This window comes from Macaca mulatta, chromosome 9 (genome assembly GCF_049350105.2).
Source record: "Macaca mulatta isolate MMU2019108-1 chromosome 9, T2T-MMU8v2.0, whole genome shotgun sequence".
NCBI lineage: Eukaryota > Metazoa > Chordata > Mammalia > Primates > Cercopithecidae > Macaca > Macaca mulatta.
The window spans coordinates 105,637,668-105,663,663 of NC_133414.1; the positions used below are offsets into that span (position 1 = coordinate 105,637,668).

Below are 25,996 nucleotides of genomic sequence, written 5' to 3' on the forward strand. Positions count from 1 at the left end.
TCCCCTCAACTAGACTAGTTTTTTCTTAAGAGTACTATTAATCCACAGTACCTAGTCCAGTTTCAATAGATACTGAACAACAACAACAACAAAATACTGAAGAATTATGATGGTAATAGGAGGTGGGGAAAAATAAAAGAAAAAAAGAAAAAAAACCCCAACAACTTAAGAACAATCCATGAATAAGCCAGGGCTGAAAAAGCTCCTTTGTTACATGCTCCTAGAAAGAGATAATTTTCACACTTGATTTACAATATAGTAACTTTAGGTAACTCCAATTACTGTGGTGCTTTTTGAATCAGATGTGGTACAGAGAAGACAGCTGTGAACTAGAGTCCACAACTAGTTTATAAGAAACAGAAGTTTTGGGGATATATTAAGTGCATGGGTTTATAAATAGGGTATACAAAATGAACATTATTACTACTTTCTATAAGAAACTGTGAAGCAACACACTTATTAAAGGCACTACTGAAAAAATTATTAAATCAACCTGGTTCTAATGAGATCAAACGATTTAAATGACAAGAAATCTTCATGATACATAAATATAAGATAGCTTTTTAAACAGGTTTTTGTCTTAATACAAATATACAGTATCTACAACACATATTTATGCAACCTTCCCTCCTCTCACATTTCTAACTGAGATCTGCTCCTGGGTCACCTTTTCCAGCCACAATTTGACGTTTGAGATAGAAATAAAAATAACTTTTTATTTTTTAGAGTCTCACTGTCACCCACACTGAAATGCAGTGGCACGATCATAGCTCACTGCAGCCTCAAACTCCTGGACTCAAGCAACCCTCTAACCTCAGCCTCCCAAGCAGCTAGAACTATAGGCATGAACCACGGTACCCCGCTAATTTTTTCCAGTTTTTGTGGAGACAAGGTCTCACTATATTGCCCAGGCTGGTCTTGAACTCCTGGCCTCAAGCAATCTTCCTGCCTCCGCCTCCCAAAGTGCTGAGATTACAGGCATGAGCCATCATACCCAACCAAAAATAAAAATATTAACTAAAGTAAGATGTAAAGTGGGAAAGGAAATCTGACATTACTAATTAGCACTGATTGAAATGTTAATTTTACTAGAATAGACATTTACATAATAGAAGATGTACATCTGGATCTCTATAAATGGTAATCAATTTTTAAAATCTATCAATTTCAAACATCATCTGTGAAATAAGATATTATTCTGTAGAGTTAAATCATTCATCACAATCACTAGAGGCTCTAGACTAGAGTCAGGATGAAACAGGATCCAATACCCACTTGTGTTTAATTTTAGACTTTTCATGCCTCAGCTCACAAAAGAAAAAAAGCATAAATTTCCTTCTAAATTTCCATAGGCCTTTTGTAAACTCCACAGCTGCAGAGGTTAAATGGTCCAAATGACACATCATAAATGCAGGACAACTGAGTCTAGAATTAGCATCTTTAAAAGAATAATGTGGAGGGGGGACATGACAGTATAATAAAAGTTAATATTTTACTTGAATAAGAACCTCTTTCTATAAATATGTGGAAAGCATACCTTATTTTCTTTATATTTACTGAGATCTGCTATGCAGTATTCCTTAAATAATTTATCATAGTATTTCTTAGCAAGTCTCTTCTCCCTAGATCCATAAAAATATAAATATACATTTAGAAACTCAACCACGGTTTGCTACTTTCAAGTGATGTCAAAGAATACATACGACGTAAATATTAAAGTTTTAAGAGAACTATTACTTACATGTGCATGGAATATCTGGATACTAACTATTAAAAGTGGTTCACTCAGGGAGGGAAACTGGAGAATGACAGTCACAAATGAGAAGGAGAATCACTCTTCACTGTTTACCCTTTGTAATGTTTGGATTTAAAAAAACATTTTCAGGTATGACTTTTCTCCAAAACTTTAAAAATTAAAGCAGCAGCATATAATAGCATATTACAAGATAACACACAATACTGTAAAAAATAATGTTTTTGAAGACTAAGTCAAACACTGAGAAGTCAGTTAAAACTGCCAAAAATTACCAAAAGAACCAAATAATCCTAGGTATGATTTTATGTCCTTGATTCTGAACTGTTCTATGAAGGGGCTGAACACCTTGACTAAGTGACAAAAAACCACTCAGAAAACAGGAGAAACAGGACTAAAGCATTTGATGCATTATGCCTCTGATGGCTAATTACCAAGTCATGTCCATTTCGTCCTCCTCATTCCATAGGAATCTATGATTTTCTCGTATAACATCCAAGTCTGTCTTGTCATTTTCCCTGGAAAACAGAACTTTTTCAATTTAATACAAAAACAAAAGTAGTCAAATTTAGGTTAAATAGCTCTGTGAGTTTTGGAAAATTTTATTAAAAATATAATACATGAATATAGTTCTTTTGTGAGTATATATATTTGTTCATATATTTATAAAAATACTTCAGTATTTTCAAAAGGTACTTATAAAAAACAGTACTATAGAAGCAAGTTAAATGGATAAGGAATCTGTCTGTAGCATTGGTTTCAATTATACAAATGGTGCTAAGTTACCAAAGCTAGAATGAGAAACCTGACTAAACACTAAATGAATAAAGAAAAGTGAATGAAAATAAGTTTCAGAATCTAACCAAAAGTCTATAAAACACCACTCTGCTGAGATTTAATTTTAAAAAATATGAAAAGTTTTCCATATCTCATTTTACTACAGTTTCCTAGGTAGAAGACTGAGTAAAGGAGGAAGAGAGCCAAAGGGATTGATCTTTCAAAATAAAATGCTAACAGTCTGGGGGTTTAAAAAAAAAAAAAAAAAAAAAAAAGTGATTATTGGGAGATACAGGATAAATTGACAGGGGAGATAAATTGGGGGTAAATGAGATGGTACTAAAGTTTCTCAGAGCGCTACCAACTCAGAAAATTGTTAGAGGGAAAAAAAAAACTCACATAAAACTAAGAAGTTCTAAGACCTGTGCACGCTATAGCAGTACAATTCGCAATTGCAAAGCTATGGAACCGACCAAAGTGCCCATTAACCAATGAGTGGATAAAGAAAATGTGGTGTGTGTATATATATATATATATACCATGGAATATTACTCAGCCACAGAAAGGAACGAAACGCTGTCTTTTGCAGTAACTTGGATGGAGCTGGAGGCCATTATTCTAAGTGAAGTAACTTAGGAATGGAAAACCAAATATCCTATGTTCTCATTGACATGTGGGAGCTAAGCTATGAGGATGCAAAGGCAAAAGAGTCATATAATGGACTCTAGGGACTTAAGGCGGGGGAAGGTCAGGAGGGAGGTGAGTGATAAAAGACTACATTTTAGGAATAGCATACAGTGCTCGGGTGATGGGTGCACTAAAATCTCAGAAATCACCACTAAAGAAGTTATCCAGGCAACCAAAAACCACCTGTACCCCAAAAACTATTGAAATAAAAAAATTAAAAAACCAAAAACAAGGCCAGGGGCAGTGGCTCACGCCTGTAATCCCAACACTTTGGGAGGCCGAGGTGGGCAGATCACCAGGTCAGGAGATCGATACCATCCTGCCTAACATGGTGAAACCCCGTCTCTACTAAAAATACAAAAAAATTAGCCGGGCGTGGTGGCAGGCGCCTATAGTCCCAGCTACTCGGGAGGCTGAGGCAGAAGAATGGCGTGAACCAGGGAGGCAGAGCTTGCAGCGAGCCGAGATCGCGCCACTGCACTCCAGCCTGGGTGACAGAGCGAGACTCCTTCTCAAAAAAAAAAAAAAAAAAAAAAAAAAAAAAACCCCACAAAAACAATAACAAAACAAAACAAAACAAGAAGTTCTGACAGAAGAGTCAAACATGGGAAGGACTTTGATGTGCAAGAAATGCTAGAGTGAGATTTCTTGTTTACCTTTTTTAAAAAGCAATCCCAAACATTAAGGTCTAAAAATTTCCTTATTTCAAAGATCCTTGCCAAGAAGACACATGGTATACCTCACATATCCTTTTATCACCAGGGTTGTGCCCGGCTCAGCATGTATAGAGTCTACCTGAGGCCTGTTCAAAGATATTGGATTCATGAAGAGCTACTCAGTTAGTACCTGTGAATGGTATCTCTACCTTATAATATAAAAAAGAAACTGGGGCCAGGAGCGGTGGCTCATGCCTGTAATCCCAGCACTTTGGGAGGCCAAGGCGGGTGGATCACGAGGTCAGGAGTTCAAGACCAGCCTGACCAAGATGGTGAAATCCCGTCTCTACTAAAAATACAAAAATTAGCCAGGCACGGTGGCAGGAGCTTGTAATCCCTACTCGGGAGACTGAGGTAGGAGAATTGCTTGAACCACGGCAGCAGAGGTTGCAGTGAGCTGAGATCAAGCCACTGCTCTCCAGCCTGAGCAACAGAGTGAGACTCCATCTTAAAAAAAAAAAAAGGCAAACTGGAATAGAAAGCAGGGAAGAATGACAGAATCAGAAGGCACAGTAGCTGTGGGTCTTTGAAGTTCTCCATAACCCACATTCCCTTCTATGTAAACTTCCTGATACTTACCCCAAACGCTTGAAATCTTCTTTTTTGCCACCATAATATAAAATGTAGTCATTTACAAACTTTGTATGTCTTTGATACTGAAATGCAAAAAATTAAGGATTTTATTCTCTCAGGAGTTGTTTGGTGTCATAATATATTGCCGATTGGGGGTAAAAAAAGCATAGTATGAGTCTATTTAGTTTTTTAAAAAAATATTCACCGCTGGGCGCGGTGGCTCATGCCTGTAATCCCAGCACTTTGGGAGGCCGAGGTGGGCGGATCATGAGGTCAGGAGATCGAGACCATCCTGGCTAACACGGTGAAACCCCGTTTCTACTAAAAATATAAAAAATTAGCTGGGCGTGGTGGCGGGTGCCTGTGGTCCCAGCTATTCAGGAGGCTGAGGCAGGAGAATGGCATTAAAACAGGAGGCAGAGCTTGCAGTGAGCCGAGATCAGGCCACTGCGCTCCAGCCTGGGCAACACAGCGAGACTCTGTCTCAAAAAAGTAAACAAATAAATAAAAATAAAATATAAAAGTATTCACATAGTATACATGCTTATACATTCAGAAAATCCAGAAGGGTATATATTAAATTGTTGAAAGTGAAGATTGTAAAGTAGAGGCTTTCTTTTGAATATTTTTCAAGCATACACTACTCTTGTGATAAAAATATATCTCCATCTGGGGAGAAAGACAGCTTCTTATTCTATTGCTGAACTGCATATAGCCTCCTACCACCACTCATTCTAATAATCACAATATGAAAAATTTAAAAATTATAGTTTCTAAAAGTAGAGAATTTATCTTTCATTATCATAAAATATAATTTATCTATTTTAGTAATGATAAAGCCTCTAAGTAGAAGATGCAACTTTTATAATATGAAATCCTAACATTAAACTTTCAAAAAAAGCAAATATAAAAAATCAGTTTTTATATTGTCTTTTAAATTCAAATAATAAAATGCCATGTTTACTTTCAAAGCAGTGTAACAAAATATATGAGCATTTTACTGTTTTAAAAAGCTCAACAGCTCTCTCTCTAGAGCCAAACATGCATATAATAGCTAACCTCGCCTCCTACAATACTCTGTGACTATTACATTAAAGATATACAGTGATTTAATTCATCATAATGTGTACTAATAGACAATTTAATCAGACAGTGATATTTTCATATTGTAACAAACCAGTTACTATTTCAGGGGGAAAAAAAAAAGAGAGAGAGAGAGAGAGACAGAAAGAAGAGCCAAATATCTGGAGATCTGGATTCTAGCTCTCGATCTACCACTAACTGGTCACGTGACCATGGCAAGTCATGTAACCTATTAGAGCTGGGGTCAGCAAACATTTTCTGCAAAGGGCCAGATGGTAAATATTTCAGGCTTTGCAAGCCATATGGTCTCTGTTGCAAATGCTCAGTTCTGCCATTTTAGCATGAAAGCAGCCAAAGACAACATATAAATGAAGCATGGCTGTATTCCAATATAATTTTATGTACAAGAACAGGTGGCGGGTGGAACTTTTGCTTCCGGGAAGATGGAGTAGGCAAAGATGTACTTCTCCCTATTCCTCATACTAACAACAACTAAAATCCTTGTACATTATATATCAAATATAAAAAGACTCTAAAAGGTAGAGGGAAGAAGGCATACCACTAGGGACCTCCTGAAGACCTATGGTATGACATGATAGCGAGTTCCCTAGGTTTTCTTTTTGTCTCATATATCCTAGATTTGGAGGTAAAGAAGCTGACAACCTGGAAACACCAACAGGCACGGACTAAAAAAGCCTCAACGAAAGCCTGTTCTCTCTAACCAAATGACCAAGAGTCAGTTTAGCAAGACAACTTTTAGACAATAACTACTTTACTCTTGTCAAACAACTCAAAGAAAACTGTGGCTCCCAGTCAGAATCGCAACTACTAAAAAGTCAGGAAAAAACAGATGCTAGCAAGGTTGTGGAGAAACAGGAACGCTTTTACACTGTTGGTGGGAATGTAAAATGGTTCAACCATTATGGAAGATGATGTGGCAATTCCTCAAGGATCTAGAACCAGAAATATCATTTGATCCAGCAATCCCATTACTGGGTATATACAAAAAGGAATATAAATCATTCTATTATAAAGATACATGCACCTGTGTGTTTATTGCAGCACTATTCACAATAGCAAACACATGGAACCAATTCAAATGTCCATCAATGATAGACTAGATAAAGAAAATGTGGTACATATACACCATGGAATACTATGCAACCACAAAAAGGAACGACATCATGTCCTTTGCAGGGACATGGATGAAGCTGGAAGCCACCATCCTCAGCAAACCAACACAGGAACAGAAAACCAAACACCACATGTTCTCACCCATAAATGGGAGCTGAACAATGAGAACACATGGACACAGGGAGAGGAACAAAACATACTGGAGCCTGTGGGCAGGGAAGGGCGAGGGTGACGGGTTGACAGGTACAGTAAACCACCATGGCACATGTATACCCTATGTAACAAATCTGCATGTTCTGCACATGTATACCAGAATTTAAAGTAATAAAATAAAATAAAGAAAAAAAAATAAAATAAATCCTCAAACACAAAACAAAAAACAAACAAAAAAACTGTGGCTCCATCTCCACCTATGCCAGAAAAGGAGTGTCTATACTTTCACTCTCACCAGGCTCTAACTAGGTGCCCCCAATGCAGTGGGTGTCAGAGAAGGCAGAGCAAATGTTTAAATGCTAAAGGAACAAACGGCAGATGAGATCCACGGAGAAGCTAAGCTACTAGGTTAGGAGATAAGAGGAATAAATCAATTAGTGACACAATGGTACTTCTATAACTTAAAGAAAAATATTGGAATAACACAGTGAAACAGATGATTACAGGTAGGGGGCGTATCAAATTGACACTGTCTCCTTCTCCCAATTCTGATCACAGCAATAAATACCCAAAGATACTTCAGTTCTTGCTTGGTCTCTCTTTAATTCTCCAATATTCTCAACAGCAGTATGGATGGCCAGCGTAGCAGTGAAGCATCATTAGCCAGTCTTATTAAAAAACTGAGTTGAGAAATGGCTATAACCAGAAGGCAGGGTTTATCTTAAAGATAGCTTTAAGTCATGCCTAAAAATTAAAGCCATGGCAGGCCTGAGGACAGTCCACAGGCAGGCCTCATTTTATTTCTACTTTTTCCTTAGATCCAGGGACAGGCTGGATAGACCTAATTTTAAATACAAGTTTTGTAGAGACCTTAAATAGCAAAGAACTAGGTAGGAAAAGCATAAATTAAAATGAGACTAAAGATAAGTATAGGAAAAGGAAATGTTGAAAGCTTGAAAAAACAATTAGGAAAATATATTTGCAGATTCATGTACTTTATAAACCTATTTATAGAGTACTAGTAATATGTTTCATCATTTTTGTCTCTAAATCTTTCCTATATATTAGTAAAAGAGAATTGTACCCAAAAGTATAAATGGCAAAATCCTACATCACTAAATACTTATCTTTAAAAATAAAAAGGCCTATTTGACTTCACAAAATTTTATAAAACAAAAAAGCAGATTTTAAAATATTCTACTAGTTATAAAAATCTGGAAATACAAAAAGGATACAGCATCCATAGCTATGAGATGAAACCTTCTATTTCTTGCTTCTTCCCTGTTAAAACAAATTTTTTAAAGAAAATTCAAAATGTCTATATTCAAATTAACATAATCAAATCTTTTAGTCCATAGTTGATGAAGCAACTTAAACCAAGAAATAGAATTGACATTGAAATACCATACCTATCCAGCAATTCCGCTGCAACTTGTTTATGGGCCACCTTTCCATGCTTTTCTTTCTGAAATGGTTTTTGAAGCAGTAAGTCATCTTCAACTGTCCTGGTATATAAGAAGAAAATAAGAGTTCATTTTTTCCAAAGGTTATTTTCTAATTCTTTATATTTTCATAATTGGAATATACTTTAAAGAATGTAAGTCTTAGCTTTAAGGAGACTCACTGATCTTTAACAAGATATTTTACATTTCCTTAAATAGCTTAATTAATATGTTAACGTTAATACCCATAACATGGGGAAGATGAAACTAACAAAAGCATGGACTCTAGTGTCATATCACCTAGGTTCCTGATTCAAATCCTAATTCTGTCAATTACTACTTTAATCTTAATAAGACTCGATTATATATCTCTTTGTTTCTTAATTTCTCTATCTGTAACATAGTGATAAGGAAGTTTCTGGTAATTAATAATAAGCAAAAAGCAAGGCTGATTATAGAGAAAACAAACCATAGATCAAGCTCATCCAACCTGTGGGCCTCATGTGGCCCAGGATAGTTTTGAATGTGGCCCAACACAAATTGGTAAACATTAACACATTTGTTCACAATTTTTTTTAACCTCATTGGCTATCATTAGTGTATTTTATGCAGGCCCAGCACTGCTCCAGGCCAACAGTGTGAGCCAACAGACTCACAATTGTGTGTGCTCCACTGTAGTGTGTGGCCCAAGACAATTCTTCTTCTTCCAGTGTGGCTCAGGGAAGCCAAAAGATTGGACACCCTGCCAGAGACGATCAGCCCTAGTTACAGCAATGAATATAATCCTGGAGCAGAGTATCCAACTAGATTTGCTCAAATTCTGTTCTTACAAAGTAATATTTTTGAATGAAAAATCTAGAAAATGTAAAGCATCAAAAATGTAATTTATTATAATTAGTACTATCCTTTGAGTTATCACAAAGACTGAGTATCCTACAAAAATGTTCAGTCACTATGAGTATGCCTAATATATTGCTCTCAGTGTGAAATGATAAGCCAATTTCTATAAGTTTGCTTAGCAAAAATTAGTCAACAGCCTGGTGTGTAAGTCTGGTTAGTATACATCAGTCAACCACTCCTGAGTCAAAGTATAAAACTGAGTTTCTATGCACTGAAAGCTAAGAACAATGCTCCTACGCACAGCAGCTCCACCAAGACATATCCTGCTTATAATGCACAGGCTTTATGTGCTAAGAGTTCTTGTTTCTTGCAATTCAATAAAACCTTCCTTGAGTTTCTTCCCATGACCTCTTAGTCTGCTCATTCATGTATCCGTAAGAACTGTGCTGCATTATACTTTCATCCTCCATATTAACTTCACTTTGAAGGCAAGTACTGGCAAGAGACCACCATTCAAGCCCCTTCTGAGCTACATTTGCAAATAAACAGTCCTTGACAGTTGAATGAAAAATATATGCAATGAAAAGGTTTCACTGATTTCTGAAAAGATTCCAGAAATCTGAAACTCTTCTTTCCCTTTCAATAAACCCCTTCGCAGAATTAATGTTTTATTTTTCCCACAATTGTTCTCCAATTTTTAATCAATGTATTAATTTAATGAAAACTTCACTAGAGCAATTGTCTTCACATGTAAACACAATTCTAAAATTTCACTCTTAGTTATTTATGCTTCATATTAATCTAGAAAGGATGTGAAAAACAGATCAATAAAAAAAATTACTTACCTTGTTTTCCTTTTGCTGGATTCTCCACAGTGTTCATCATCACTAAAATCAGAATCGTAGCCTCCATGACCATGCATCTGTAAAGGAGTACAAAGCTATTTAGAATCTAGGTTGCCAATTGTCCAGGAAACAGAATAATTAAAAAATAAGTTACAGTTTTCAAGGATCATTGTGGGCAGATTCCTGTTCACAGGCCATCTAGCCATCTAAAACTTTCATTCACTTTTAAATAAGAGACACACCTTTCAGAAAATGCATCAACATTTTTCACCCTTAATTGTCATTAGGTGAACAAAGAAGGCTACTCTTTGATCTTTTCACTGAAAAGCAGGCCTAGAAGCTGCAGTGACTGCTTACAAGGTTTAGCAATGCTTCACTTTTGATTCAGAGTAGTAGTAATCACCGTGTTTATCACCAACTTTGTTCCAGACATTTGTGTTAAGTAATTTACAAACAATGCTTCTAATTCTGCAAGTTAGAAAGTTATCTTCATTTAGGAAAGAAGTAATCAAAGTAAAGTAAATCTATTTTACAAATCCAGTAAGTGGCTAATCTGCTCTACTTGATTCTTGTGCCCACAATTTCAACTACTCCAGATTTCCTCTCTGGAATATGATTTACTACATTCCAGGAGAATTACAGTACTTATGAACAGTATATCATCAATTGATGAAAATTTTCCTGTAATCTTTTTCAACATATGTAGAGATTTCCATTTTCTTTTGAGTTTCTTTAAGGTAAACCACCTTTCCCTTTGGACTAGTCAGCTTTCTCTTGTTTCATTTTATTTATCTAGTTATTTCTGGAGAGTCTTGCTCTGTTGCCCTCGCTGGAGTGCTGTGGCACCATGATGGCTCACAACATCCTCAACCTCCTGGGCTCAACTGATCCTCCCACCTCAGTCTCTCCAGGCTGAGACTATAGGAATGCACCACCATACCTGTCAAACTTTAAAAAAATTTTTTTTTGTAGATAAGGGGTTTCGTTATGTTGCCCAAGCTGGTCTCGAACTCCTGGGCTTCAGCAATCCATCCACCTCAGCCTCCCAAAATGCTGGGACTTCATTTTTGAACTGAAACTCTTAGAAATGCTGGAAGACGTCAGTTGTCACTCAATTGTATTGGAAGAAGTTCCTGGTTCCAGCTTTACACTGAATTTGGAACACACACTAAGATGGATGGATGGATTATTTGACTATTTGATGTCACAAATAACTAATTTACATGGCTGGAAGGAGCAGTCCAGGTTAAATGATGTATCAAATTATTAAAACTAATATAACGACAGCAAGTGCAGCAGGAAAAAGAGGAAAGAATTCCCTAAACTTCATTGCATTGGATCTATGATAAACGACGTTTCTAGTCCTGGCTACCTTGAATAAGTCATTTCATCTCCCTGGACTTCATCTATTAAATTAGGTAGCTATGAGAAATAATCTTTAAGTTGTTTAAATCTTTAACAACCTTTAAAGTCTGTAACTCCACTTTCAAACTTAGGTGTGTGGGTATATACCTCTCTTCTCTGTCCCACTAAAATCCTAGAGGAAGATGCTAGTTAAGGTTGGAGACGAAGGTTAGAAAGCCACAGTTTCAACTCTACCCTCCCTTACATCTGTTATTGCCTTATACACCTGGATTTTACACCCTTTTTTAGGTCAACTCCAGCTGTCTTATCACATCTGTTCAAGCCATATTGTCCTCTCATTCTTTGTCCTATGTCCTCACTTTCTTTCCATCTTGATCGGGGACAGCTGTAGCGTGGAGTTTAGAGATATATTCTGAGATCAGCCTACTAGAACTCACAGCCTGGCTCTGCACTTTCCATTTGTCTTTCTTTGGGCCTGTTCCTTAACCTCTCCAAGCCTCAGTGTCCTCATTTATAAAAAGAGGCTAGTAAGATGACTGACCTCATAGGAATGGAGATTAAATGAGTTACCTCATCTAAAGGGTTTTATCGTTGTCTTCTATAGTGAAACCCAGTAAATGTTAACTATCATCATCATCATCTTGTCCCTCGCCCCAGGACACCACTTCCTACTCTTGCTCCTACTCTCCCATTTCTTTATTAGCTGGCCGCTCCATCCAACCCATACCTTTCTTAACTCACTGGTTGAACTAAAAAGCTCTCACTCACTTCAGGCTACGAATCAACTGACAAGAGCCGGCAGAAACTCAAGAACGGAGACGCCAGGTGTCTCCAGAATCTGTCATCCAAAATAAAACCAAACAAAACCCGACAATCAACTAGTACTATATGAAAAGCAAGTTTTGAGGTCCTTCTCCTTGATGCCAAATATACCCACAGCCCTCGTCACACACCCTTTCCCTTCCTCCCTGTGTGCCAAGTTCGCCCCCGGAGTCGTCGTTTCCTTCTTTCCCGGCAGCTGCAGCGACGACCCACAGCCTGAGAGAGCCGCTGCAGGACAGGTCCCAAGCGCCCAGCCGCGCAGCCTCCCCACAACCGCCGCCGCCGTCCCCCGCTACCCGCCTCTCCCTACGGGTCCCGACTGGGCACTACTTCCGGTCCTACACGACCATGTGTTACATCTAAATGGCACCGTCGCCCGAGTGCGCCGATCTTGTGCTACAGCCAGAACAGCTCCGGGAAACAAGGGCAGCGGGAGAAACGGCCCGGAAGGGACGAAGAAGCTCTCAGCTTTCGCCAAGTCGCGGCTCCCAGTTTTTCCCTGGACCGCCTTCCTTTCCCCTCTAGGGAATCCGGCATCTAGTACTGCTGGCGCTGCTTGCTTCTCAGCCCACGCCTCTCATTTGAAAATATATTTTGTTTTACCCTGCCTATCACCTGCCGTCCTCTCTCTAGTAACCTTAGTAACGCCTCCTCGGAGGATCCTCGCAGAGCATCTCATCAGCGCTTCAGATCAGCCTCTCCCTCCTTCCCCCAGTAAAACAGTTCTCATAATTAGAACAAAAATATCTTTCCATCGTTTCACCACCCACACAATAGATACCATTCCAAAAGTAGTGCTGATGGCAGAAGAGCTCATCGAATTTGTGAGGAAAGAAAGAATAGGGAGGAGAGATTTCTCAGGGTTGAGGATTCTCTGCCGACAAGCGACCTGGCACGTGCGAAAAGGGATCCAAAATAGAATCTTAAAAAGAAGAAGGAAGGCAGGAAAAGTTGGATTATTTTAAGCGCCACTAGGTTCTTCCTGTGCTTTGCCTTTTCTACATCATGACGCCCCACTCTTTCCAGTCTAGTTGCTTGGTTCATGTCTTGTCTTTCGCTGGCATTAGCAGCTATTCATTTTTGCTTCCTCCTCAGTACCCAAAACGGTGCCTTGGAAATCACAAGTGCTAATTAAATATTTGTTGAATTGAACTGGCACGCTTCTGGCTTTTACAGTGGGCCCTTTTTAGAGACAACCTTGGCACTTAATGCACACTCATTTTACATCTTTTGCCCTAAACAGTAGATAACGATATCCTTATCAGTTCAAGTCTCTAACCCCGACAATAAATTATGGATACATTCTGCTTTACCCATTGCAGTGAATATGATCTTAAAAGGCTATAAGATAAATTAAATTATTGTAAATTAAATTATTCCAAAATGCAATCAGATTATACTTCAACAAAAACATTTACTAAAAAAAGTTAAAGCAACAGGAAGCCTTAGAATTTAACGTTATAGTATATTGAATTATTTTGTCAAGCAGTTTCTTTTCTGGTAAATATATAATTATTTTATTATTAATAAAATTAAACAGACCTGTACCTCATATCCAATTTCCTTTCTATCCATATTTGACATTTATTAGCATTTTTCTACCATCCCTAACATCTTCTTGTTTGTTGCTTCATTTTACTCTTCCAACAACCCTGTGCTGCTGTGTTATTAGCCTCATTTCACGCATGAGGAAGAGAGGCACAGAACCTAAAGCCAAAAACCTGGTGAGGGTCAAGAACTGGGTAGTATTTGTCTCTGTCTCTCTGCAAGACCCAGTTTCTCTCTCTCTCTCTTTCTCTTTCTCTTTCTCTCTCTCCCCCACTTCATGGATTGTGTGGGAAGTAGCTTCTGGTTCCAACATTTCTAAGAATTTCAGATCTGTTGCTACCAGTCCATTCAGTCAAAGATTTCCATTTTTTACTTTGAGACAGCAGTTACTGAAAAAGAGTAAATAGAAAATATATATTAGGCATAGATTGCATGATCTGAACTAAAAATAATACAGGATAGAAAACCTACCTGCTTAGGAAATCTCAAGTTTACAGTTATAGCTCAACAACAATAAAAAACACAAACATTTATTAAGTGCCTACTCTGGGCAGGACACTGTCCCAGACATCAGAGTTACAGGCATGTAACAGCAACTCCTTACCTTGAAGGTTGACTAGTAAGAAAGACAATATATGGAGTAACTACAACAATATATTCTATCATATGCCAAGTGTCTAGTAAGTGCATGAACCTGTTGTTCCTAATTTATAAAATGTTATTTCAACGGATATGAAAAATTTAAATGTGCACTAATGCTGTGTAACTCAAAGCAACAAAATACTATATTAAGTATGTGGTGAGGATGAGGGAAGTTGGGTGATGATGGTGGTGATAATACCAAGTAACAATTCTGATATAAACTATGAATGTGCATTTTTTAAAATTCAAGACCAAGTCTCACTCTGTCGCCCAGGTTGGAGTGTAGTGGCATGATCTTGGCTCACTCCAACCCCTGCCTCCTGGGTTCGAGCAATTCTCCTGTCTCAGCCTCCCGAGTAGCTGGGACTACAGGCGCACACCACGCCCAGCTAATTTTTTGTTTTTTTTGTTTTTTTTAGTAGAGATGGGGGTTTCACCATGTTGGTCAGGCTGGTCTTGAATTCCTGACCTCAGGTGATCCACCCACCTTGGTTTCCCAAAGTGCTGGAATTACAGGCTTGAGCCACCACGCCCAGCAAATGTGCATTCTTTTCTTTTCTTTTTTTTTTTTCTTTGAGACAGAGTCTCACTTCGTCACCCAGGCTGAAGTATAGTGGTACCATCTCAGCTCAACCTCCACCTCCTGGGTTCAGGCCATTCTCCTGCTTCAACCTTCCCAGTAGCTGGGACTACAGGTGTGAGCCACCATGTATTTTTAGTAGAGACAGGGTTTCACCATGTTGGCCAGGCTGGTCTCGAACTCCTGACCTCAAGTGATCCTGCCGCGGCCTCCTAAAGTGCTGGGATTACAGGCATGAGCCACTGCGACCGGCTGAATGTGCATTCTACTAATACTGTATGTCTTTGAGAAGACTGCATTTTCCAAAAATATACCAATATATACCATTATATACCAAATATACCAATATATCCCATTAAACATGTTCTTTTTATAATATGATGCTAACACTTCTCTATGGTAAGCTAAATACCTATGGCCACAACTTTGAATCTGGGCATGTCAGTGACTACAGCAGAAGTAATGCTAAGAGACTTCTGAGGCTAAGTTGCAAAAGGTGATAGAGCTTCTGCCTGAGTTTGTCACTCTACTTCTTTAGCTGACATGGAGTGGAGCAGAGATGAGGTAACTTCACTGAGTCTCACCCAGATTGCAAATTAATCATCAGAGTAAGTATTATTTTTTCAAGCCACTAAGCTTTGAAGTTGTTTGTTATGTACCAATTAATATCCAGAACCATCTGCTCCTTCACTTAACCTCCATAACATTTGATGAGACCTCAGCTACGCTGGGCTTTCTTTGTTTCTTCAACATGCATGCCTCTTCAAATTTACCATTTCCTCTACCCGGCATGGTCTTCAACCCTTTCTCTTTGCCTCCCTAACTCCTCTTTATCCTTCAAAACTCAACTTAGGTGAAGGAAAGGCCTTTTATGAGCACCTCTCCCACAGACTAGATAGGATTACTGATAATATGCACATTACTTTCCATTGCACTTAGCTACATACACAGTAATAATTTAGCCCTGTTTCCCTCACTGAGATGCAAGCTCCACAATGGCAGGAAGCATACCTCTTTTTTTCAGTGTGGAATCCCCAGTGCTCAGCACAGTGCCAGACACATGATAGGTGCTCAGAATATTTATTGAACAAATGAAGTAGGTACTATTATCATCTCCATTGTAAAATAAGAAAACAGATTTTTAAAAAATTATATAACACTTCCAGAGTCATGAGTAGGCAAATGGGGGCACAAATATAACTGACTTCAAAGCTCACACCATATATATATGATATGGTTTGGCTCTGTGTCCCTACCCAAATCTTATGTTGAATTGTAATTCCCAGTGTTGGAGGTGGGGCCTGATGGGAGGTGATTGGATCATGGGGGTGGTTTCTAATGGTTTAGCACCATCTCCCTAGTGCTATCTTGTGATAGAATTCTTAAGAAATCTGGTTGTTTAAAAGTGTGTAGCACCTCCCTCTTTGCTCTCTTTCTCCTACTGCTGCCACGTAAGACATGTCTGCTTCCTCTTCATCTTCCACCACAATTGTAAATTTCCTGAAGCCTCCCCAGCCATGCTTCTTGTGCAGCCTGTAGAAGTGAGTGAATTAAACCTCTTTTTTTTTTTAAACAAATTACCTAGTCCCTGGTAGTTCTTTATAGCAATGTGAGAACTAATACTAAAGATATACATATATATACACACACACACATATGTATATATAGAGAGAAATAGGTAGGGAGAGTGTGTTATCTCTCTGTTGCCCAGGCTACAGTGCAGTGGCATAGTCATGGCTCACTGCAGCCTCAACTCCAAGGCTCAAGCAATCCTCCCACCTCAGCCTGCTGAGTAGCTGGACCATAGGCTGTTGCCAGCACACCTGGCTATTTGAAAACATTCTGTAGAGACAGGGTCTCACTATGTTTCTCAGGCTGATCTCACACTTCTGAGCTCAAGCTATTCTCCCACCTCGGCCTTCCAAAGTGCTGGGATTACAGGTGTGAGCCACAGCGCTTAGCCCAAAGCTCACACTATTGACCACCATACATATTGCCTTTCAATAAGGCCCATGGTGGTTTGTGATACTTAAAAAAATTAGAAATTATTTTTATGGAGGAAAGGTACCAGATAAATTGAGACAGAGGGATTAGTAAGAGGCAGGAAAGGCTTTGTAGAGGAAGTGGGACTTAAGCTATGACTTAAATGTAGATCTTAAGAAGAGAGGAGATGAAAGGAGGGGGCAGTCAAGGCAAGGGAGTTTCGGTAAAAGATTAGAGGTGGAAATATCCACAGGTTCCTTAGGGGAATTTGAGTAGATCACTTGAGCTGGAGAAGAATTTTTGAAAAGGATTAGTGAAAGAAAGATCAGAAAGAGAGATTAGAGCCAGATTTGGGGCATTCTTAAATGCTAGGGTGCAGAGATTAGTTTAGAGCTAGGGAAGTATTATAAAGAATACAGTGGTGGTTTGGACTGGTAGATATCTGAAATCAAATTTATATATAAATCCTGGCTCTGCCATTTACCAGCTATGTGACATTGAGCATCACTTAATGTTCTTCAGGTTTTCATCGTCTTCTGTAAAATGGGAATAATGACAGTAACTACTTCACAGTATTCTTGTGAGAATCAATTAGATGTTGCATTTAAAGTGTTTAGGCTAGTGCCTGGCACGTGGTAAGACTTAAATGTTCAGTAAATGTTCACTTAAATGTTCACTATTGTTTTAAAGAGGAGGCAATATAGATAGAGTGCAGGAAGTGGTGGGAATGGAAACGGAAAATTTCATTTAAGAGTGAGTTGAAGAAATAAGTGATAAAAGATATGAGTCACTGGGTATAGGGCACAAAGGATACAGAAGTGAAAGGTGCCTCCAAAACTGAAGACACTGAAATAACATAAGTGCCTCTGATGAAAATGGAGGAGGTGACTAAAAAATTACATTGTCTTGGGGAAATGATAAGTTGGCTTCAAATGGGGATTTGACACTACAACAAAACACACAAACGATTAAAGTACCTCTTCCAAGCAAAAGTGTGATGCTTGCAGACTTCGTTTTTAGCATACTCTACTTCTTCATTCTTCACCTGTTCATCTTTTTATAGGTCCTCACTCCTATCCATCACTTCTCCCCCACCAACCCCCAAAATGTTATTGTTCCTTTCCCCCTCAAAGGCTGCTCTGGGAAACAGTAAAGAACCATACTTTAAAGTCAACTAGACTTGCATTCTGCTATGTACTAGCTAGAAGAACTTGGGTAACTCGTTTGATGTTCACATCTATAAACGGGGATAATAACAGTTCCTATCTCATAGCGGGTTGATGAAATTTAAAATGAAACGATACAGATGAAATGCTTAGCATAATGTGATGCCTCATTCATAGTAAGTACATAATAAATGCTACTTGAGAAAATAATTAGAAAAAGTTTAACAATTAACTGTTTCTCAAATACAGTCCAGAAACAGACCTATATACATAATTTAGTCCTATGATTAATGGTATAGGGTTAAGTATAGTTTTTTCAATAAATAGACCCAAGTCAACTGAATAATACAGTAAAAAAATGGATTTCTACCTCACACTGTATACAAAAGTCAATTTCAAAGAAAATATAGGAAAATATCTTCATGATATGATAACTTCTTTAGGGCAAGAAAAATGTTCTTAAATAGGACACACAGGGAGTTAATCATAAGGAAAACAAAATAAAGAACTTCTGTTCACTTAAAATACTGTATTAAGAAAATGAAAAGTTAAGACACAGGGTGGGAGAAAATATCTACAATATGTATATCCAACAAATTATCAGAATATATAAAAATCTTTAAAAATCATTACATAAAAGACAGCCCAAGAGGCGTGGTTGCTCATGCCTGTAATTCCAGCACTTTGGGAGGCCAAGGTGAGTGGGTCATTTGAGGTCAGGAGTTTGAGACCACCCTGGCCAACATGGTGAAACCCTGTCTCTACTAAAAATACAAAAAGTACCCGGGCATGGTGGCACACACCTGTAATCCCAGCTACCCAGGAGGCGGAGGCCCGAGAAACACTTGATATAGGAGGTGGAGGTTGCAGTGAACCAAGATTGCACCACTGCATTCCAGCCTGGGTGACAGAGTGAGACTCGGTCTCAAAGAAAAAAAAAATTATTACATAAAAGACAGAAACCTAATAGAAAAATTCTCAAAAGACTTGACCAGAAAATATACACACAAAAGATAGCCAAATGACCAAGGCACATAAAACAAAGTGCTCATCTTTACTAGTTATCAAATAAATATCAAGTATGCACACCACTACCACTACACACCCATCAGAATGGCTCAATGGAAAATACAGATCTGGTGTTGGAGAAGATGTGGCATGACTGTGATTCTTATATGCTGGTGATTGGAGTGTAAATTGGTACAGTTACCTTGGAAAAGATGTTTGATAGTACCTTGTACCTACTAATGCTGATCGTGCCTATCCTAGGTTTCAACAGTTCCACTCCTCAATGTATTTCCAACAGAGAAGTGTATATGTATTCACTGAAAGACCAGAACAAGAATGTTCGTAAGAGCTCTATTTGCATATAAAAATCCAGAAACAACCCAAATGTCCATCAGCATTAGAATAGTTAAGTAAATGGTGGTTTATTTGCACAGTGGAATACTATGCAGTGATGAAAATCAACAAACTACAACTACGTGCAACAGCATGGATGAATTTCATGAGTATTGAGCTGAGCAAAAGCAGCATTACATATGCAAAAGAGTACATACAACAAGATCCCATTTTTATAAAAGACAAAACCAAATAAACAAAATGACAACTATGTGAGGTAATGTATATATTAGCTAGCTAGATTTAGTCATTCCACATTGTATATGTACTTCGAAGCAATATGTTGTACAGGGTAAATACTTATAATTGTATATGTCAATTCAAACAAACAAACACAAGTAATCTATCTTTTTCCAAGTTAGGATAGTGGTTTCCCTGATGAGGGGAGGGGAAGGGACTACAAAGGAATACAAGGAAGAAGGGTGGCTTCTGAGGACATGGCAAAGTTCTGTTTCTGGTCCTGGTGTTGGTTACATGAGTGGTTCATTCACAACCATAATTTGTGCACTTTTATGTATGAGTGTGATAGTCAATAAAAAGTTTACATTAAAAAACTTACTTGCTCCTAGAGGTTTTTAAAACTTTGGTAAATGGAAGTTTTGGTGATTTAAGCAACTTCAGGCATGAAAGGAAGTGGATAGGTGGAATTTTCTGGGGCCTTGGACATTATGCCACATAAGTGCTTACATCCTCAAAGACAAATTTCCTGTAGGCATTGAGACAGAGGCCCGTGGGAGCTCTGTAAATGCTGAGAAAGACTCTAGTCAGCATCCAAAGGACTGAAAGTGCCCGGGCCTTGAACACTTGGCAAGGTCAGCCCGCACTTTCTGTACAATTATAAGCTCAGATCTGGAAAGAGGTAGCGCCACACCTGCATAGTAAAGCTCTGTCCTTGAATAGAGACAACACAGCCCAATAGTGATCTGCAAGCTGGCCAAATGTCAAGCCCTTGCTTATGGAAATGCCTGGAGCAGGCTGCCAGAGAGGTTGCACTGCACAAATCCTGTGCCTGGAATGGACATTGGGAAGCAAAAGTGGAGAGACAGCAGTATACCAATTAGCCAAATGAATTGATTGCCATTTTTGGCCTGCTCCCAGGAGATGAGAACAGAGACAGGATGTCTGGTAAACCCCTCTCTGAGACAGTTGTGGATAGGGAGGCTTGTGATTAAGAGATAGGGAGACACTCACCGGGTCAGATGAGACGAGAGGCAGAAACCAGGAACGCTAAACATCACTGAGAAACTGGTGCTCTTATTTCCTGTCATATAATATCTGCAGGTATGAAGGTTTCATGCCTCCCTTAGGAAAATGCAAAGTGAGGAGACCTACTGTAATGATCAAGGTTGAAGAGTGCTGTGTCTCTGGATCATTCCTCAAGGCCTCAACGGGCCTGGGGCTGAAATCATGGGAAAGACATCATTCTCATCTTCAAGACTCACCTCTAGGTAGGACACAGACACAGAAACAAGTAATTACAATACAATGGGGTGGGCAGTAATAGGAATAGGCCCAGAAAGCTACAGGGGCACAAGGGAGGAGCCCCTAATCCTAAGAGAGAGTAAGGAAAGGCTTCAGAGACAGAGGACTTTACACTTGTGTTCACAATGCTGAAAACACAGTTTAACTCTGGGCTCCAAATTGTGCTGCCTTTGTGTCCAAAGGAGAGGGAGATATAGGACTTCCTTTCAGGCCTCCTACACTCACCAGTGATGCCCCACAGCCCCTCTCCCTATATAAGGTATAAGCAAGCTCCAAGTAGGAGTTGACCATATCACATGATTTCACAATTTATGAACACCAAGTTGACCATGCAGAGAGTGTGCTGGGATGATCAAGTAAAATGTCCAGTGAAGTAGGTCATGTGTTTAAGGATACATGTCATCATTATTATGTAGTCAGACAATTCAAAATAAACAGTAAGCAATTTTTCTAAATGATGCCTTGATTAACAAATTATCTGAAAGTAAAATCTCTATGACTAGTTGTCCTAGTACTGAAAGTGACAACTGGTGGTAGGAAATAGAAATACTTAAACGCCCACAGAAAATATAAATGACTGAATAGATTCAGGGAACAGTGGTGATTAGAAGATGCAATTTGTACTCCTCCTCACTTAGGCTGTATAAAAGTAACAGCACTCAAAGTAACACTTGTATTCATAAATAGAACTTTTTAAATAACAAATTTTATTGTCAGAACTTTTGTTAAACAGTGTAGGAGCATACAATAGAAACACAGGCCAGAACTGCTGGAGCAATTTACTTTTCAGGAGAAGTTAAAAATTCGGATTTTTAGATTCAATATCCTGATTTTTTATATAGGTATCTAATTCAAGTTTAAAAATCACAGCAAAACACCCTGTGGAAAAAATACTTCTGTGAGCTAAATTCAGTCCATAGGTTGCAAATTTCCAAAGTGATGATTCGTTTGCCTCAGGACTGTGCCTTTACTGCTGGTGGTTTGGAAGCAGAGGTTATCCGCTGTTTCCAATGCCTCTCCTGGGGGTTAGACAGGCTGCAGGTAAGCCAGGCACAGAGGCATGTGGACGCCTTCAAGGGAAGAGACAAAAGTCTTAAACTCCCAAGAGAAGAACCTTGAGACCCGGACCACAGCAAGGGGCAGTTCTTAAGTTCCTGGGCAGGAATATCAATGCTGGTTGAGAAGATGAAGGTGTCACCCAGACTGGAGGGATGGAATTCACATCCCAGAGCACGTTGACAATATTGAATTTCACTGAAGCCCTTTGCTCCTGGAAGGCAGTGAAGGGTAAAGTAAACCCCTCCCATACCCCAACACCGACTTTGTTTTGCATGTTCTAGGAAACAGCTTACTGCAAAGAATTGAGGTAGGAGGTGGCACTCAACTCTGGAGGTGGTGCTTGGACACTGGGCCATATTGAGGACTAGCTAAAACAGGGACAAAGTGGAAGCACCTCTCCATAAGACATGTCCACCTGTGTGCCATGTCAGTTTACCATTGCCGTGGCAACACCCTGAAGTTACAGCCCCTTTCAGTTACAACTCAGTGACCTGGAAACTACCACCCTTTTTCTAAAAATGTCTGCATAATCTTCCCCTTAATTTGCATGTAACTAAAAGTGGGTATAAATATGACTGCAGACTTGCCTTTGAGCTGCTACTCTGGGCACACTGCCATTGGTACCTCTGCTGCTGCTGTACACTGCCTACTGCGTCAATAAAAGTTGCTGTCTAACACCACCAGCTTGCCCTTGAGTTCTTTCCTGCATGAAGCCATGAACCCTCCCCTGCTAAGCCCCAATTTTGGGACTCATCTGCTCTCCATCAGAACAACTCTTTCTCATATGACTTAGATAAGATGCACAGATGCCCTGTGTTTAACCTACAGCAAAATTAGATACCGAACCAACAAATTCCCATTCCTTATCTAATAAATGATGAGCTAAACTGCTTGTCCCCACTGAGCAATTGAACAAAATGCTTGTTAACCAAACTTCGGTTCAATTTCTCTCTTTCCTCTAAGTCCCTGCACTTTGGCCCACCCTTTCACCGCCCAGCCTGAGCCAGTACACAGCCAATCCTGAGAACAGGCTGGCCTCAGAGTAAGACATTGTATGGCCTACTATCCCATTGGTCCACCCTTTCATTCCCTTTCCTCACACCCTGTTGTTTTTAGCCTTGGTTACTTTTCTCTGTTCAAGAGAGAGTCCCTTTCTTACAGTCTAATTATTTTCCCCATTGCAATAGTACACTTCCCCTACTGCAATAGTCCCTTTCTCTCCTGTGGTAATCTTTTTAAATAAAAAGTTGTCCTCACTAAATGCATATTTGCTTTTTACTTGGCAGTGTTCTTATGCATCCTATCCTATTTAGCAAAATTTCTGACAATAAGCATGCTGTCGGCCAGGCACAGTGGCTTACACCTGCAATCCCAGCACTTTGGGAGGCCAAGGTGGGCAGATCATTAGGTCAGGAGTTTGAGACCAGCTTGACCAACATAGTGAAACCCCCTCTCTACTAAAAATACAAAAAGTAGCCGGGCATGGTGGCGCATGCCTGTAATCCCAGCTACTCAGGAGGCTGAGGCAGGAGAATCACTTGAACCTGGGAGGTGAAGGTTACAGTGAGTCGAGATAGCACTATTGCACTCCAGCCTGGGTGACAGAGGGAGACTCCCTCTCAAATAATAATAATAATAATGATAATAATAATAATAATAAGAAGCATGCTGTTGTGCTGTTGCTGTTAAAAACATTCTGTGTATGACCAGAACCCTTATGTATTGGGTGCTGCCCTCTCACATGACAAAAATTAAGTAGCAGCTGAAATGACCCCAGGTTACTGGACAGGGAGTGGTTAGAGGGCAAGAGTGAGGCCACTAGTCCCTCTCAGCCTCCATGACCCCACACTCAGTTCTCTTCTTCAGAGACTGCCTTCTCAGGCCCCTGCTGTTCTGTGGGGCTGAGATTGGGTGTTCTTCTCCATCTTATGCTGTCAGCCACTTTCATGGCTCAAAGGGCCATCTGCATGCCGACGTGTCCCAGTTTATATTAATACCTCCAGCCTAGACGTCTTTACTGAGCTCCAGACTCCCATAGTCACCTCCTCGCTTAACATCTCCTCATGGCTATCTCCAACTTAATGTGACCAAAACTGAGTTTTTGGAGTTTCTGCTCCAAACTAACCCCACTTCTGAGACAGAGCAGGGACCTCTCTTAGGCGCCTGTCATCAGTTGGAACTGATGCCCCAACTCAGTCATCTCTACCTTTTCCACAGTCACACAGCTAGTAACTGAGCTGAAATGTGAACTAGGCTGCAAGACTAGGCCCCAAACCCCAGAGATAAAGGAAAAATTTTGAATCCATTCAAGGCAGATTCCAGGCACCTTTCAACCAGCAATTAGAGAAGTAAATGAATCATCCACAAAGCAAGAAGGTAATAAAAACTTAAACAATAGTCATCTAGGCCAGGTGTGGAGGCTTACATCTGTAATCCCAGCATTTGGGAGGCCGAGGCAGGTGGATCACGAGGTCAAGAGATCAAGACTATCCTGGCCAACATGGTGAAACCACATCTCTACTAAAAATACAAAAATTAGTTGGGCATGGTGGCAGGGGCCTGTAGTCCCAGCTACTTGGGAGGCTGAGGCAGGAGAATCACTGGAACCCGGGAGGTGGAGGCTGCAGTGAGGTGAGATCGTGCCACTGCACTCTAGCCTGGTGACAAATGAGACCCTGTCTCAAAAAAAAAAAAAAAAAAAAAAAAAAAAAAAAAAAAAAAAAAAAAGGCCATCCAAGTAAGCCAGAGTCACAAAATGTTTCATTCCCTATAGAAACTAAAGATAGAACCTTGAATTGTTTCTTCAGAAACCTGGAGCCCCATCAGATAGAAAATGCTGACTTCCCTCCTGTAGGTGTTGGATAAGGGGAAGCTGACAACTACACTCTGACTGCCATTCTTTGTTCTAATTTTCTTCCTCAGGGGCCTGAAGAGCATCACACCTACAGGCCAAAACTTAACATTCCTTTCTGCTGGCCCCAAGTTTTTTAGCTAAAGCCTTGCTTCTTTACCAATTGCAAATCAAGGAATCTCTGAACCCACCTATGACCTGTAAGCTCTTGCTTGAAGATATCATGCTTTTTGGTCCAAATGAATGTATAACCTCCCAGGTATTTATGATTTTGCCTACGACTTCTACTTTCCTGAAATGTTCACTTGCCTGTAAAAACCCTTGCTTGTAAGTCATCTGGGAGTTCAGGTCTTAACCATTAGCTGTCCAATTCTCCTTGCTTGGTACGCTGCAATAAATATCTTTCTTTTTCTTGCTGCAAATCTCAGTGTCAGTGTTTTGCTTTGCTGCACAGGGCCGAGTAGACCCAAGTTTGGTTTGGTAACACCTTCCTCTGCCAGTCTCTCCTCATCACAGTCCATCCAATTGCACCTCCACTAGAAAAAATTCATTTGCATCTCTATGGGCAAGACGAATTAATGGGTGCAGCACACCAACGTGGCACATGTATACATATGTAACAAAACTACACGTTGTGCACATGTACCCTAGAACTTAAAGTATAATAAAAATAACTAACTAAATAAATAATAATTTGTATTACTGTCAGTTTTCTACAATTTACAAAGTTGTAAAATAGCTCAAAGACATAAAAATGTAAACTCAACAGAGTTCCAGACAGGACACCCAGTAATCTTTTTGCCTACTTCAAAGTCTTCCCTAACTTTTCTTATGCCACCTCCCTGCACTCCCCACCTCATCCCAGCAGTGGGGTGAGCACGATGCTCTCTGATTGCCTCAAGTCTTTCAGCACCAGGATAGCTACTGGGGGAGGGTTGAGTTAAGCTCAAGAACTATTTCTTGAGTGCCTGGTGGTGGAGGTGTAACTACTCATCCATTCCTACTACAAATAGTCAGTATATACTATGAACTAGCACTGTGCTATGAGCACAGAGGGAACACGCAGACATGGTCTTTGCCCTCTTGAGCCTTAC

The 25,996-nt window shown here is 39.5% G+C and overlaps 1 protein-coding gene across 10 annotated transcripts in view; it reads right to left on the bottom strand.

Annotated features, from left to right (window-relative positions):
- FRA10AC1 (FRA10A associated CGG repeat 1) overlaps positions 1-12,518 on the bottom strand; it is a 33,604-nt gene extending 21,086 nt beyond the window's left edge. For 2 of the 10 annotated variants that reach the window (XM_077945101.1, XM_077945096.1), the window contains exons 1-7: positions 12,322-12,518; positions 10,004-10,080; positions 8,286-8,376; positions 8,112-8,157; positions 4,513-4,589; positions 2,188-2,271; positions 1,538-1,622 (exon numbers count right to left, since the gene is read on the bottom strand). In XM_077945101.1, the coding sequence (XP_077801227.1) occupies positions 1,538-1,622; positions 2,188-2,271; positions 4,513-4,589; positions 8,112-8,157; positions 8,286-8,376; positions 10,004-10,076 (456 nt within the window). In that variant the 5' untranslated portion in view covers positions 10,077-10,080; positions 12,322-12,518. Of the gene's footprint in view, positions 1-1,537; positions 1,623-2,187; positions 2,272-4,512; positions 4,590-8,111; positions 8,158-8,285; positions 8,382-10,003; positions 10,081-10,943 lie in introns of all 10 variants that reach the window. The other 8 variants (XM_077945100.1, XM_028853355.2, XM_077945095.1 and 5 more) reach the window with 7 other exon arrangements.
- Positions 12,519-25,996: the final 13,478 nt, after the last annotated feature.